Source organism: Antrostomus carolinensis, unplaced genomic scaffold (genome assembly GCF_000700745.2).
Source record: "Antrostomus carolinensis isolate BGI_N321 unplaced genomic scaffold, ASM70074v2 scaffold32072, whole genome shotgun sequence".
Classification (NCBI taxonomy): domain Eukaryota; kingdom Metazoa; phylum Chordata; class Aves; order Caprimulgiformes; family Caprimulgidae; genus Antrostomus; species Antrostomus carolinensis.
In genome coordinates this window covers 16,413-33,662 of record NW_010299605.1, presented here as the reverse complement: position 1 = coordinate 33,662, position 17,250 = coordinate 16,413, and the positions used below count along the sequence as shown (strand labels likewise).

The window sequence follows — 17,250 nt, the reverse complement described above, 5'->3', positions numbered from 1 at the left end:
TCCCTGACATTCTGTGATTCTGTGATCCTTGGCATTTGCTCCTCTTACAGGAGTTTCTTTTTTTTGTCTTTTCTGACCTGTCTCAGAACTACTGACCTTCATCTTTCTAGTGTGATGGAAACTGAGTACATGTTATTTACTTACAGGGTTGGGGGCAGAAATATGAAAATCAAAGTGGAATCAAGGATACTTGTACTGTAAATTTAACCAGCCTCTGCCTTACTGTACAACTTCCCACACCTTTTTTTCTCATGTTTTAGGTATATTACTCCAGCCTCCTCTTAGTTCTGCACCAGAAGGTTGGAGTAAGCATCCTAAAGAGAGTGTAATGTTGTAAGGGATCATCTCTTATCCCACTCTGCTTTCTGGTACCCATTCTTCTGGTTTATTTATGCTCCCAAATGTGTCTGGCCACTGAGTATGTGTGCTTTCTTTTTAATTCTCTGCTGCATTAATTTTTTTATAATGGAAATAAAATACTTTAAAGGAGATTCAAATAATATTTTATTTTCTTTTCTAAAAGAAAAGTGTATCTAATTTTCCCTGCAAATGTGTGTGACAAGGTTTAAAACCTTTCTTTGACTGATAATCTATGTCGAAGTTCTTAATGCAGTCAGCATTTCATGTCACTTGGTTTTGAAAGCTTTTAGATCCCAAATATGAAATGAGTGGAGAATTGGCTTGTTTTCCACTGAAAATTACAGCAAATGGATTTTTCTTCCCCCCATTTTTACTTTCAAAGGTAAGGATACTTTCTAATGTGAAACTACACTATCATTATATCAGCAGAAGCTCTGCAAAAAAACCAAGCTCATCTTGGCTATAGCAGAGTTTAAGTCCATTTATGTTTGCTGTGAAACAGTTTCTGTCTGCTAGTAGGAAATATTTTACATGGTTGAGAGCCTGACCATCCTGTTCTTAATGCAGGTATTCTCTGAACTGGTAAAGAAAAATAAAGTGCTGTAATAGGCACATATTTCTTTCCCCCAAAATCAAGTCATTGTTAGAGAAATGTAACATGTGGAATTATATATTGCTAAATTTTAGAAGCAATTACAGTGACTTCAATTTCAGTTTGACAATAACGGAACTGTCAGTTTCCTTCACTGTCTTAATGTGTTCAGAATCTGGTCATGAGCATTCATGCTTGTATTTGAATTTTTTATTAACAAAATGTCAAAAGATGGATGTTTTTCATTTCAAGGTACCTCCCTCTGCAAAAAAACTCCAACAGATGAGCCCTGTGTTCAAAGACAAATGGCTGTTCAGGTCCTTGAAAGCAGTTTGTTTTAAAGCACTTGTATGTTCTTTTTTTTTTTTTTTTTTAATTAGAAAGATAAAGGCTAATTTTGTGTTTGTAGATCAAATGCTGGATAGACTGACTGCTAGGTGGACTCCACCTGAAAGGTTTTGTTCTTGAGACACTTCCTGGAGAAAGGTCAAATAAAATATACTAAAGTACTTTGAATTACTTCTTGTCTTATTCAAAATAACTAGGGTTTGGACCTGGTGGAGAGTGGCAGAGAGAAGCAGTAGCAGGCAAAGCAAAGCAGGAAGGGGAAGCCAGCAGGGCCATGTCAAGCACATGGCAGGCAGTTTCATTGCCCTCCAATGCTTTTGTACAACTCCCACTGAAGTCAGCACGGGCTGTTTGCCAGTTCCTTGGGTAAGAACACGTCCACTGCACTGTCCCACCTATCAGTCCTGCGAAGCGGAAGCCCTGCAGCTGAGGACTGAGTTAGATCAAAGTCTTCAACTCACAGGTAGTCTAGTGGGAAGTGTAATCCTGGAGGGGATTCTTAGAGCAAAATCTGCAAAACCTATTCACAACAGAGCTGGATAGCACTAGAGAATCGACCAAGAATACTCTGAAAATGCCTCTTTGATAGGACAGCAAATTTCTCATCCTTCATGATGGGATGAGACGTGTATTTTGCAAGGAGTGGCTTTTGTGAAAACAACAGAACTGACTAGAGATCAGATGTTGCCATGGGAGTCTACAGGGAAACTCCCACTGACTTCACAGGGAAAAACTAAGCCCAGCAAAGCTACTGTTTTCAGTAAGAAGCTGTATTTCCTGTAAGAACTCTCTGTTTTTAAAACATGTAATAAAGAATGCACCTTGAAATACTCAATAAGCGCTTTTGAATACTTGACTGCATGGTCTCTCTTGAGTCGAAACATCCTCCAGTACAGAAGGGCCAGGCAGCGGTAACTAGAAAAAAAAGGAGAGCAGAAGGTAAAGTGTGCCCCCTGAACAGTAATCCCAATTAATTACCTTACATTCTCAAACTAACATGCAGTGGAAGGCTGACGGCACCTTGCTTACTGTTATTTTCACCATTTGTTTACAGTATTTCACACTTTGCCATGGATTCATGAGGACGACCAGGCGTTACAGCCAGGAGAGGTCACACTGACTGACAAAGGCTACCAGCGAGGTACTAACCAAACCACACTCAGAAAGGTTTTCAGGGTTAGGTTCCCAGGCCTTGACTCTGACTTGAAGTCTGCACACTTGTCCAAAGGCCCCTCCCATGAAAAGGCTGTCACAGACCTGGAACCCCAATATGCATTTTTTTTTTATTTCTTGTTGTAAATACAAAGGTAACCTTTCAGGGTATCTTATCTTTCTTACAACAGCCTGGAGCCTGTATAATGAACTAGAGTCACCCTGGGTGTATTTTGTGTACACTCAGTGGTCTCTTCCCACAGCTGGAGATAGCTGGGAAAACAGGGAAACCTCGGACTTGCCCAGATTTCACTGGCCAAGCTCCTTTAAAGGAAACCAGAATGGAGCTTGTGTTGGAGCCTGGTGTCTATTCCTAGGCCACCTGCCTGATTTGTTCCCCAGAATAAACCAGCAGCGGTCTGAAACACTAAAAGTGCTGTACTGGAACTGTCTGCCCCCCTGCTCCTCGTTAGTCTGCAAAGTGCCACACACCTTTAATGCTATGTAATTAAATGAGAGTAATATCTATTAACTATAATTATACATCACAATAACTGACAATCAGCATTCAGGACACATAAACTCTTTTCTTTGCTCTTGGCTTTAGGTGCACTGGTCTGTTTTCTGAATTAACACTCCCCACCACCTCTTCCTAGCAAGCTTTTTGATCAGCAAGTGTGGAATTGCCCCACATTCACACAGCTTTCGAAACAAAAATCTGGTGTGTTTCGTTTTTCCTTGGGCAGCAGAAGCCTTATTTTTAAAAGGAGTATTTAGTCTCGGAGCCAACCTGAAGCACCAGAAGGTGGCTTGAGTCTGGAAGCCCAGAGTGCTCTCCATCTCCCCGTGCCCAGGAGGTGCCCAAACCTCAGCAAACCCCTCGAATTAGCAAATTGCCCTCGGAAAAGATCCCAGGCAGGGTTTCTCAGCCGGTGAATTCCTGCCTTTGGCCGCTGGAGGACAGTCTCTCCTCAGGAGAAGCGGAGCCGGGCGCGGCGGCCCGGGCCTGGCAGCCGGCGCCGGGAGGAGCCGGGGGATGCGGTGGCCTCGCAGCCACCATAACTCTGGCTCTGTCACCTTCACAGGTACAGCGCGTATGCAAATGGTGTCAGCTCATCTGCTGCCTGCCAGACGGTGAGTGAGGATTGCTCTCCAGCGCCCAGGGAAGGCCCCGTCTGCTCTCCCTTGCGCTGACCTTTCTGCTGGAACAGATGCAGCGGCTCCGTGAATTTGGATGCGGTTCCGCACCCACCGCCCAGGCAGCTCTCGGCAACCCTGCGGAATATGGCTTTATGTTTTTCCAACTGTTCTTTAGTCGTTTTCCCACCTAAGTGTTTTGAAAGCAACTGCCTTCGTGCCTGCATGCGGTGCTCCTCCCGATGGCACAGCAAACCGGTGACAAAGAAAGGGCTTTTTTTTGTTTTTTTTAAAAAAAAAGGCACCTCTGAACATTTTCTTCTTTTTTCTCCAAATGATTAATTAGGACTCCTTATTTATGGAGGCTAAAGATGCATTTAATTTGGATTTTTAACAGATGGTTAATAGATGTTAAAAACCCATTTGCCGATTGTAAATGTCCACTTACTGAGAATCAGTAACCATGTAATAGGCATTTAACGTATTAACTACACAGATATTAAATTAAAATTTGATTTTAATAACATTTTAGTATTTTACCAGCAATCTGCAACCCTCCTACAGAATCTAAGGTGTGTGCATATATATCTAGAAATCTCAATTTAGAAGGTAATCCAAGAGCCTTAATTATCACCGTCACCGTATCTCCCTTCCTATAACGTAAATATAATTTATGATTATTGAGCCTAAAATGCCAGCCACAAAAGAAATTACTGAGCTATTGGTACAAAAGTACATCACTCATAAAAACAACAAACCATCGGGCATTTAAAAATTAATTACACTGACGTACCGTAGCTGACCTGTCACAGCCAATAAGTATGAACTGCTTATTTACAGAGACAGAATGCAGACCTGGTACAGTGATACAAGGGCTGGACCTTCCCAGAGCAGAAAGTATGCTCTTAATTTCAATAGACAACAGAATCCTATCTAGCTGTGTCCAACATCGGATTTTCAAGAACTGTCTCACTGCAGGAAAGAAGCCTTTTGAGGAAATCTTGAACTACTGACCATAACGCTGCCAGCTGCTTGTCTTCTGGTGTGGCGTTGGGGCCTGAGTGGGTTTTTAGTCTCACTGCATACCTTAAGCAAAAGGAAAAAAGCCAAAGTGAGTTAACTGAGACAGCTTTAGATTACTGATCAGAGAGCTCACCGGCCGATGTCATTTCATCTGCCCCCTTATACATACTTGCTCCAGTTACTAAACATACATCGGCTTTTCTGGTTGTGTTTCGGAGCTGGTTTGCCAATCAGTGCCTCCCTGCGCTCTTTAAACAGCAGTGACTCCCCTGAACATCCATCAGGCCAGAGGGGAGCCTAGCTGTCGAGATGATGCTGTCCTACCTAAACAATCTCTGCTGCTGTGGAGACACAGTTACACAGAGTTCATGCAGAAAGGTTTCTGCAGCGTTTGAAGGCAGACAGCCTGCCCTGAAGCTGGTGCTGCCCTCACCCCGACAGTTCTGAGTGTGTCTACCCAGATTTGCTCCTCCAAGCAGAGCACAGCAGAGGGGGAACATGTGGCTCGGAGCTATTTTTGCTCATATGACATTACATTCAAATTCTATAAATATTAAACATCCACAGAGGTAGCACTGCTGTTTCAAGAATGTATGTGCTATGCAATCACAAATTAGGTTCTGGAAATCTCAGCTTCCAGCTGAATACCTGAACAATGGACAAGGTTAGGACAACACACAGCACTTCTGGGCTTGCTTCCAGAAAATACCTGTTCCCCATAATTAGCTGCTTGGGTTTTTTCTTATCTTTGCTTTCAAACTTTAATCCTGACACCTGTGCAAAGCTTTGGTATGAACATTTTGTTTCAACAGGCATACTGAGCAAACCACTTATTTTTCTGAGCTGCAGCAAGTGAGATCAACAGCAATTCACACTACAACACAACTACAGCTACACACATTATTGAAAGCTATGGATCTGTAAGCAAAATTCATTTCCAGAGTTAGGACCATATAGTTACCATCATGAGAAAAAACAGGGCAGACAAAGAAAGAGCTTTCTGCCTTTTGAAAAAAAAGAAGGGAAGAACTGCAGAGACGGGATGTACTATTCTTACTGAAAAAAAAAAAATGTTTAATATTGTTTAATAACCTTCCAGTTAGAAAGCTGGCCTCAATCCACTGAAATGCATGTGAAGACAGCCCTAAGTGGAATAAAATGACAATGGAATTGTTAACATGTGAGAAAACCATCGCATCAACACTAAGTCCAAAAGAAGCAATTGTCTTAGAAGCTTTGCTCCATTATGAATCTGATTAAAAATTAAAATGTTTTACTTCCTATGAACTTAGGCCTGATGAGAGCTGCATGGCTGACTGTCCTGAGGAATGATGCCATGGTCACCAACATTGCAGCTTTCTCTGCTAGTGTAGCTGGGCTCCCTCTCTTGCAGAGAGCGTCACTCCGCTGCTGGGATGATTCTGAACTTTGCGTTCTCTACCAACGCTGTCAATAATGCCAACTATTAGTACCAACTATAAAGGTGGAAAGGACTTAAGAGACAAACTTCCTTCACAGAGACTGAGGGTGGAACTGAATTCTAGACTGTTCTGTTTGGAAAGCCATGAAAGTGACTAAATGTAGGGGTAGCTTTAGTGTGAGACTGCTTTTAGGACTCCGCTGGCTATAGTAGGAGCATACACAGCAAATGGACCTTGAGTGTCCATTTTTCTATCACTCTTCACATCTTCTTTCAGGTAAACATTAAACTGCAGTCTTAAACACCTTGTAACATTTTGCAAACTACCACTACATTAGAATGTTTTGGTATTATGTATTATTATTTTTCCATTTTGAGTAGCACGGGACTTACAACATGAAACTCTTGAAGTAATTTACAACTCAAGTAACATGAAAAGCTTTGGTCTTTCTTTCCTTTTTTTTTTTTCTTTCTTCCCCCCATTCTACATTCTTCCCCCCATTTCCTGATTTACTTTCCACAGAAATGACAGATAATACATACATATTACATATGACTGACCAGGCACTTGCGAGGACCTCACTTCTCCTCTTTTACTGTACCTAGGGAATTATGTGTTAATGTAGATGAGCGTGTTTGCACAAGCAGAGCAACCCCTGGGATCTTCTCCTCCCTTCCTACCTGATGAGTTCAACTGTTTCTGAATACATTGTATAAGGAGATTTAGATTCCATTGGGCCTTGTTCCATTGCATTTCCACACTCAATAAATGATAGTGCTGCTTCTGCATAATTCAGTGCCTTTCCAAACTTTTCCACCTAGAAGGAAAAAATAAGGACATAGAGAAATAGTGTAATCATCAGATATGGTTACATTTGATGGGATTTTATCAACTTGTAAACTTGCTGCAAGTTGGTGTATCTTGAGATTCACAAATTTTTGTATGAGAAAGCTAAAACCCATCAAACCCTGTGCATCAGTGAAAATCAGAGGATACAGAAAGTAGAGCTGAAAAAGGCTATAAGATGTTATTCGGTCCACACTCTTGTGTCCAAAGAAGGATCAACTCTGCCTAGGACATTCCTGACATTGATCTTTGTCAAAGCTTTTCCAGTGCTGGAGATTCCACAAACTCATCAGGCCTTTTGTTCCAGCTTTCATTAAAAAGAGTTTCACACATGTTTGCAAATGTTATTTTTCATCACTCAAGAAAGAAAGGTAATGATTAGCTGAACTAAGATAATCAGAAATAACACTTTGACTACTCTCTTATTCAAAGGCTCATCTCTGTTCTCATGTCTTCTTTATCCCTACCATTTTCAGCACTGCTTGACCACACTCTCATTTTGTCAGGAATTTGCTTTCTATATCCTTCTGCTCTTTCAGGGACTGCTGTGCTCCCTCAGCTTCTACTCCTTCCACCCTTCTTCCTTGCCCCATTTCTTCTCCTATTTTCAGTACTTCTTTGACTCTGTGTGTATTTGTGCACGATACAGGTATACCTACATATATGTTCTCAGTGACAGTGTATATGCAAATATGCATATAATGTTCATATATGTACACTTACATACCACTTATCTTCTCTCAGAATTTAAATTTTGATGGGGATAGAGATGAATCATACTAATACCTCTCTGTCCTGACCTCTCTTTCCTTCAGTCAGAACTCCTGCGGTACATAAAGTCCATTAATGGACTGGATGCATTTGGTTGAAAACTGACGCACACAGTGAAAGGTTAATGGACCTTATTCTTTTCCAAGGGATAAAGATTTTAAATAGTAACTTTGGAATGGCACACTGGCTTCAATCTATTTCAGGTTCTTATATGACTCCCACTGCAATCATACTGGAGATGGAGAACTTCACAAACTTTTTATTATATTTCTCTCCCCAACACTCTTGTGCAGGTGGAAGTGCTATTATCCCAATTTCACAGATGGGGGACTAAGGAGCAGAGAGACTCAGAGTAATTTTCAGGCTGCTCACTCTAAGTGCCTATGTTAGGTACTGCAGTGCCAAAATAGGAGGTATCGAGCCCAGCAAGGTGATTCAAAGTGCCTGGAGGCACTCTGGCAATATGGCAATTCCTCCAGGATCCCTACACAGCCCATGAGGGAGAGGAGGTACCTTCAAAGGGTGATTCATAAGGTGTAAGTAAGGTGCTGGTCCACTGTGTACAGAAGCTGAATGTGAAGGATGTTTCAGTCACCTAACACTGATGGGAGGTTATTTAAACTGTGCCTAAGTGACTCTCATGGAGGAAACTTGTGGCAGAGCAGAGAATAATGCTTACACCTACTGGTTCTGTGAGTTTACCATAAAACCATTTATTTTTAGGCTAAGAATTTCCTTTGCATATTAAGTGATTTTTTCCATTCTGTTTAAAGCAACACACTAAAATGCACCATTTGTACTTCTCCACAATATTTTCTGATTTAAGACTCACTTTAGAGTAATATGGAACTGAATAAACCATGGAAATTTGAGCAGATAAACTCAGGTAGAGTGTAAAACTCCGTGTCAGTGTTCTAAATTAAGGGCCTGCTTCTGCTTCCTTGGCCTCTTTAAATTCTGCACAGCTGAGAAAAAGAGGTGAAGAAGCAGAGGCTCTGAGCTACCTTTCTTCTTCCTTCTGCTGTGACAACAAAGTGTCTGTCTGACAGAGCAAGGCAGGACTGGAGATACTCCCACCTGCAAGACAGCCATATTAATGCAGGGTCCCACCCCATATATTACATCTGCCATCCCAGAAGTCTAATGTTTTTAAGGCTCTGCCAGCTTATTTATACTGCTGGACAAATGTAGCCTTGAAGAAAGGCTGGGGCTGTTCAGCCTGGAGAAGAGAAGGCTTCAGGGAGACCTCATAGCAGCCTTTCAGTACCTGAAGGGGTTACAGGAAGGATGGGGAGGGACTTTTTACAAGGGCAGGTAGTGACAGAACAAGGGGTGATGGCTTTAAACTGGAAGAGGGAAGAAATAGATTGGATATGAGGAAGAAATTCTTTCCTCTGAGGGTGGTGAGATACTGGAACAGGTTGCCCAGAGATGCTGTGGATGCCCCCTCCCTGGAAGTGTTTCAGGTCAGGTTGGATGAGGCTTTGAGCAACCTGGTCTAGTGGAAGGTGTCCCTGCTGATGGCAGCAGGGTTGGAACTGGATAATCTTTAAAGTCCCTTCCAACTCTAACCATTCTATGAATCAATGAAAGCTGAAAGACAGCTAAGCAGAGCTCTCCTGGAGCACTGCGTACTTCGTTGCACCCGTTTGTTTGGAAAGACAAGCATCTCTTTAATGCTCCATATAATCTCAGATTCCCCTTTTTCAAGAGGGTCTTACCAGCTACATTTTTAGACAGGTCAAAGCCAGGGCCAAGAATCTGTTTGTTGCAACAGTCTTTTGTGTGCAAGGTGTTCCTCTCGGGTTACACAGACTCCTTGTGAGCTTCTGACTATATTAAGAGAGGTCTGCCATGAAACCAGCATTCTTTTGACACTGAAGAGCCAAAGCTCTTAAAAAAACCGTACAAATATCTCAGCCACCAGACCAAATTTGGGGATACAATTATAGGACCTAGCCAGCTAGTTAAACTGAGAAGATAGATATGTGGATCCCTTACACAGCCTCCATTACTATACTTACTAATCAAAGCAAAGGAATAAATTGGAAGTTTTATTTATCCAGGCCTTTATCTCAGTAAGTCATTATTTGTTAAGTCATAGTTTATTGGGCTATGAACGTTTGATTATATAAACATTTCTTAATTTAACAAGCCTAGCCACCCTTATAATAGATTTTATAATTACCCCAGCAATACTGCACTGATGAAGAAATTGCATTACAAAAATAATTTGGGAGCAACATAACTGGAAAGAAAATGTTCTCACCATTGCATCTGCTTTATGCTTCTTCCGTTTAGCTTCCTGCATAAAGTAATCTGCATTGCGTGGCCTACCAGGGGAAAACAAGAAGACATTTTATTATTTTCTGAAGTGCAGAATATTTTCAAGTTATTTTTCCCTTATTTTAAACCTGATTTGCAAACATTCTTTATGAAGAAAATACACTTATCATGTAACCATGCATCTTCCATTTCCGAATTGCTGCCTGTGGAGACAATAGCATTTATGGCTGTTTTCATTCTTTAGAAGTCAGTGATTCAAAGCGAAAAAAAGCTAATAAAATCTGGTTTTATGGATTATATAAACCACTTCTCAAATTAGTGCAGTTTTGATCTGTAAAACGGATGCAAGTGTTAAGTGGAACAAGTTATTCCATCTTCTCCTCTCCCTGGTGCTTGCTTACCTCTTTTTCTACTCCTCTCTGTACACTGTCATTTGCCTTGGCTTCTTCCTCCTCTCAAAACAAGTGTATGTTTAATCTCTCCACTTTGAAAACACACATCGAACCTGCTTGCCTCCATAACTATCATCTCACCCCCCTTCTCCCTCTTATCTGTAAGCATGCTGAGAGTTCTGTTTACTTTTGCTGCCTGGAGTTCATCTCTGACTCAGTGCTGGGCTGCCTGCTCCAATTCTGCTTGTGTTACTTGTGACAATTTCTCCATTGATTTCTCCTCAAGCAGATCTCGTAGACTCCATCCCTTCCTTAACCTACCTGGCCTGCTGACTGTGGGGCACAAATTCAGCTGCTGCCTCTGTGCTGAAATTCACAAGTTTGTTTCTGATCCAGACTTAACCACTTCTACTCAAACTGAAAACACAACCTGATGTCTTCTTGGCAATGTCTGGTCACCACCTCAGTGAACTCCTGATGGCTGAAGCAAATTTCTTCATCTCCTCCCAGAAGCTCTTCCTATTGCACCTTTCTCAGTCAGTGTGGAGAACAGCCATTTGCTATCCCATTTCATGCCATAACCTTGCACCTTCAGTTGTTGCCTCTCATAAAAGTCTGCACATTTCCTGACCCTGCAGATTCTTCCAGTCTCATATACATGGGAGATGGCCACCTTCTTTCTCTACTCAGCTAAAACATGTCTTGGTTCTCAGCTCATACTGTGGTTACTGCCATGTCCTTGTCTCTCTCAGAGAAGGAAGTTTTGCCTTGCAAAATAGTTTTCTTAGCATTGGTTAGAGTGTCATCCCTTTGCCCTTATCTAATGAAAATGAGATATTCCCAAGCAGAGTATGAATTCTGATGTTTTTACCATTCATGCTTTTAAGCGCTTGGTGTTGTAAATGATACGGTGTTCCTGCCACTCCGCAATCTGTTGTGGGTTAACCCTGGCAGGCAGCTCAGCCCCACACAGCCGCTTGCTCACTCTCCTCAGCAGGGTGGGGGAGAGAATCAGAAGGATAAAAGTAAGAAAACTCATGGGTTGAGATAAAGACAGAATAATAGGTAAAGCAAAGCAGAATAAAGAATTAAGTCACTGCTTCCCATAGGCAGGCAGGTGTTCAGCCATCTCCAGGAAAGCAGGGCTCCGTCAGGCTTTACAGTTATGTGGGAAGACAAGTGCCATCACTCCAAACATTCCCCCTTTCTCCTTCTTCCCTCAGCTTTTATGGCTGATCAGTTGGGGTCAACTGTCCCAGCTGTGTCCTCTCCCAACTTCTTGTGCACCCCCAGCCTCCTTGCTGGTGGGGTGGAGTGAGAAACAGAAAAGGCCTCGATGCTGTGTGAGCACTGCTCAGCAACAGCTAAAACACCCCTGTGTTATCAGCACTGTTTTGGTCACAGATCCAAAACACAGCACCACACGAGCTACTGTGAAGAAAATTAACTCTATCCCAGCCCAAATCAGTATACAATCCTAACTATTTTTTTTTGAAATTGGGATTTCTCAGCACACTTGTTTAAAAAAATGTTTTGTGCCAAAGAAGATATAGATCTAAAAACTGAAGTCAGTGGGATGGGCGAGTAAAAAATTCTTGCTGATAGCAGTACGACCATGCTCAGATCCATAACAGATCAGTGGGAGCAAGGGAAGCCTCTTGACAGAAGAGGACATCTTTGTATACCTCCTTGAGACCATAAGGCTATTTGGCAGTGTGTTTACTTAGTCTATTTCCTTCTACTTACGTGCACACAGTTTCAAGGATGTTTAATTGCATCACGGAAGACTAGTCAACCTAATTTTGAAGAGAAGGAAAGCTAAATATCACTAGATGGAAATAAAATTTAAAGTCTGGCTAATTTCAAATGACCTCTGCTCTAAAAATCTTGTTGATATGAAGAAAAACAGTTCATTTGCTCCAATTTTATTTAAAATATTACTCTCAGAGTGGAATTTCTCCCCAGCTTACTCTTCCCAGGAGGTCTGAAAGGGGACTAAAGACAGGTTTGTGCTCCAGTATCTCATAACCTACTGCAGCTGCAAATGCATCCTGTGCCCAGCAAGATACAAACATTATCTTAATAATACGAACTGTCTGGATTTGGTCTTGGTCAATTATGAAATATAAGACATTGAAACAGTGTTATCTTGACACAGAAAAATAACAATGTTTTCAGAACCACTGAAAGAATTAAAAAATGTTAAGTCCTGTCTCTCTGTCTTGTGCAAAGACCTAGGTAAGATGCTTTACTATGAAATGCCAAAAGGCAAAGCAAAGCAGAGCAAATCAATAAAGCAATGGTCTCATCTCTCTGAAATTATCAAAGTGATGAACCTTTACATGATCCTTTCAATTCAGGTCATTAAAATATGTCTTTTGCAACATTCCCTCCCATATATCACTCAGCACTATATATCTCTAATTTGCTTGTTTGAGCACAATAAGAGGCTGTAAAAACAAAGTGAGATAACACAGTGTAATTATGGTCTACTTATGTATAAGTTCATTGTAAAATGCTTTTCAACTTGTAGCAGGATTTATTCTCCTGAGTTATGATTAGCAATGAGGGTATTAGCAAGAGGCATGCACATTACTGAACCAATAAGCCCACTCTGAGGGCGCTGCTATGGGGTGGTTAACCATAATGCAACATGCAAAAACTGAAATCATTCATTTGTACTAAGTCAAATTGTTTTTTTGGGAAGCCTAATTTCTGGGTTTTTAATGAGAAAGAAAGGTTTCAAATTAAGTGGGTTTTATATTCCTACTGCACATGAACATCATTTTTCTTTTTAAATCCAGTATACTCATTTAAATTACTATGTAATGAAGTAAAAAAAAAAAACACAGAAAAAACCCTTCTTCTATAGGCTTCTTGAAGATAACAGGTTACCTCAGCTTAGGGACATACAGAGACACATGAGAACGCTGATCCATAGATTAATTACTCGGGATAGCTCCCTTGCATACTGCATGTTTTGTATCTATGAAGTTCATAAAAGATTTTTAATCATATTCTGATTTTACAGACCCTTAAATTATAGTGACTGAGAATCCATATCTGTTACAAATGTGAAGGTTCATCCAAATTTCCTCTTCAGCTTGGCCTATTTAGTTACACTGGTGATAACCTCAGACTGGAGAATTTGCAGGTAATCTCACTGGATGCTAATTTCAGATACTCTGTTGATGAGAGGCACTTTGAGGAGGAGTAAATCTGTTTTCCCACTGACGAGATTCAGACAGATCTGTGGCTAAACCCCTTTTCAGGTCTTTGGTCTAAGGTCTGCAATCCCTCTGCAGATCACAGCCTCGCTCCAGCCTGAGAAGCCAGAGAATAGATAAAATTTCTACAGGATTAAAATGGTACCAGGCTACCGGTTGAACTGGAGTGGATGTCAGTAGCACAAGAAGCACTGGAGTCTCTTTGTTAGGTTTACTGGTCATGAATGTAAACTGAAATCCCACAGAAAGTTATTCAGTGACTTCTGGTTTTCAGACAATTGAGTCAGATTCTCCTCTTAAGTTATTTACAACCGTATGTATCTATTGATGTCAGCACTGTCACTCCAGATTTACAAACAGAATTCAGGCCTCTTTAAAAAAAAAAAAATTAAAAAGAAGTCTGACTTCAAATTAACAGGTAGAAACAAGTGTTTTATCTCTATTAATAATCTTGACTGCACAAGAAAGTCTTTTGTTTCTGAATATCTGATTGTTGGTACTTTTAGAAATATAGTAGTCTTCAACAAAGCCAAAAAGGAGTTCTAATACACTGCTCTAATGCATCTCATATATCTCTCTGAAAGGCAAGAGAAAGAGCGTAAAGCATCAGTGCCAACTAAGTCAGGCCACTGGTGAATTCTCCCGGGGATCAAGTGTCATTATGTGAAACTGGCTGCTCTCGAGGAGAATTTACCCTACTATGCTGATTGGGGAAAGCAATCAAGTATCACTGGAACCATTTCAACGCATTCTCAGTCAACACTAGCCAGTCACCTAGGCACTGCAACAGAATCCAGCTTTTTACAGAATAACCCCCCCACGGCTAGATCTGATAGTACAAACAAGGCCAGGCTTCCTTTTCAGCAGTGGCATTCAAACCATTTATGACTTTGACAAGGGCAGCCTCAGTAGCATGGCTGTGGCTGACTCCAGGATGAAATTTATCAAACAATCTGCTACTGTCCAGAATTTTTCTCACTCGCCTGGCCACCGCTTTCTCTGGGAGCTTGTCGAAAACCAGCAGGAAAGACAGCATTTCCATTGCTTGTTCTGTTGTGCGGGATCGCAGCGTGAGGTGAGATGGCTGCAGGCATGGTAATTACTCCCCTTCCAGAAGCAGCCTTTCAGAATTTCCAGGCTGTTGAGCTCCTAAGAGTGGTGTTACCATTACCCAGGTGAAATGCCTGTGTGTGCGTCTGTTTCTCTCTCTCTCTCTCTCTCATCATATTTAGCTCAATGCCATTACAGCACATCTCTGACACCTTTGTCTTTTGCTGCCTTCTCTGAATTTAATTTACTCCAGTTTAGCAGATAATTGCAAAAAGGTAAACTCATGCAGTAAAAAAAAAAGGGAAGAGAATCAAACAAGGTGAATCAATAAAAGCCTTACTTCGTGCAGTAATTTATCAGCATCTACTGCAACATAATCTCCTTGGAACTCAGTGCAACCGCTCCTATTTACAGAGTACGGTGTAGCTTAGACTCCAATATACAATTTTAATTATAACTGCATTCAAACCCACATTTTTCATCTAATTTTTCTATTTTATATGAACTAAATGCCAAACTACAGCATTTTCTGCTTCATTTACATAATCTACCACTTGTACATTATTTCTTATTGTGGTATGGTGCTTTATGAGGATACATTAAAAAAAAACCTAATAAAAGTTCAATTAAACATCATAAATGTAGCCAAGTGCATATTTTAATACCCTTCAGAGATAATGTTGCTGAAGTGTTATAAAAAAACAAACTAGTGCTTCCTCAGTGTACAACAATTGCATGTAATAAAAGCAGCTTCAATCATAATTCTAAATAGAAGACCAGTTTCACAACTTTAGCAATCTAGACTCTAAAAAGTGAGTGTGCTGGAAGGAAGCAGAACAGCAAAATAAGCAGCTTTAAAATTTGATCAGAGCTAGGGGCAAATCAGAAGAAACTGGCGTAGCCAGGGTTAGCCCATATCCAGTTTTGAAGCTGTGCCAGTAGATCCTGAACTTTCAGTCCAAAAAGAGAAGAAAATCCTGTAAGAGCAAGAAAACCATGTGAAGTGAAAGGCAGCTGTATACAGCCCTGCCTACTTGCTGTTTCGTACGCCAGAAGCATGTCTGACATGTTGGGTCACAGATACGGCAGGTGACCTTGGGGGTAAAGGACAGAGCTGAAGCTAGGAAGCAGGTATTACTACACAAAATAGTGTTCTCCACTGATGTACCATGGCCTCCTGCCCATTCCACAACTCAAAGTAAATGTTGTTTTATGGGACATGGCACTGCTGTGTCTGGGGCATGGCACACAGGGTAGGGGAGAACCTGTGGGTACACAGTTATGGGAGTCTTGCTGACTATGGCAGACCCAGCAGGTCTGGAAAGTTCAGCAGAGGAGCATAAAAGTGGTGAGAGCAGAGAGGGTATTTGTGACCCATTTAAATGATAATGCTATAGGTATTTCAGAAAGACAGGATCAAAGAATCTGATTGGAGTCAGGTCAAATGTACAACAAATTCACTCAGTCGCACAACTACACAACTACTACCTTGTTGGGCTTCGTGTAACAAGGTCAATAGCTTAGATCAGATGAATAGATGAACAGCATTTAGATACCTAAAGAAGGAGTTACTGTTGAAAAAACAGCAGACAAAATTAAAGCCTGACATCTAATTTAAATCAAGTGAAGAAAGATAAAATAAGTGAGGATTCCTATTTTGTCAAAAATGCAAAATCCCCCACAGTAACCACTTCAATGTAGTGAAATATGAGAGACCAAGAGAAACAGTCAAAATCCACTACAAATTCCTGGGCATGACTCAGATTCATGACTTAAAGATACCAATATCTAGACTAAAACATGCAAGGGCAAAGTGTACATGTGAAGAGAGAAGAAACAAAGAAGAATTAACAATAGGCACTTGAGCTCCTGTATTAAAAGCAGAGGGGGAAAACATTATATCCTTGCAGAGAAACAACGATTGTGTCTCTTTTCTTGTATGTTAAATAGATACTCTGAAATCAACTAATTTTTATAAAAGGTGGGGTGAAAGCCTTTACAGTCAGAATTTGGGAGAGAGGCCAGGAACCACAGCAGTCCAGATTTATATTGTTTTAAAATGCCATGGAATCACACCCTGAATTCCCAAGAGGCAGCTGAAAACTAAAGGCAGGGAGATCTTTCTGGGAGAGGGACTACCTGGAAGCCAGCTCTGATGTTCCAAGCTCTGATGAGTGAGAAGCCAAGGTGTGGGTGAAACCGTTAAATGACAGTACATGTGAAACCTGAGTCAGTGAACAGGGTACCTACACTGAAAGGAGCAGGTCATCCTGAAACAAAGACTCTGTCCAGGGCTCTGTCCTGCAATGCCTTTCTAAGAAACTTCAGTAATCATAGGACTTGAAAAAAATCATAATCAGGCACTAGAGACCAGGAAAGAATCTGATAGGGATTTTGGGAATTCATATTCCTCATGCGCATTAAGTCATCACAGCCCCTCTCCAGCTCCATGCTCATTGTTGGTTCTCAAGATGAACAGGGTACTACTCTCAGGCTAAAAATTAGTTTGAACAGTCTACCTGTGATTCTCTAGGCTAAAGTGGTTATGATCATTTGCTAGAATGGTTCATTATCACTGGAAGATGAAAATATCATAGAATCACAGAATGGTTTGGATTGGAAGGGACCTTAAAGATCATTTAGTT

At 41.0% G+C, this 17,250-nt stretch overlaps 1 protein-coding gene across 1 annotated transcript in view; it reads right to left on the bottom strand.

Moving 5' to 3' along the window:
• Positions 1-2,121: 2,121 nt before the first annotated feature.
• Positions 2,122-17,250, bottom strand: part of LOC114818331 (AF4/FMR2 family member 3-like) — a gene marked incomplete at both ends in the record, with an annotated part of 31,535 nt that continues 16,406 nt past the window's right edge. Inside the window, 4 exons of the mRNA XM_029083718.1 lie at positions 2,122-2,215; positions 4,604-4,675; positions 6,714-6,850; positions 9,920-9,983. Of these exons, the coding sequence (XP_028939551.1) occupies positions 2,122-2,215; positions 4,604-4,675; positions 6,714-6,850; positions 9,920-9,983 (367 nt within the window). The remainder of the gene's footprint in view (positions 2,216-4,603; positions 4,676-6,713; positions 6,851-9,919; positions 9,984-17,250) is intronic.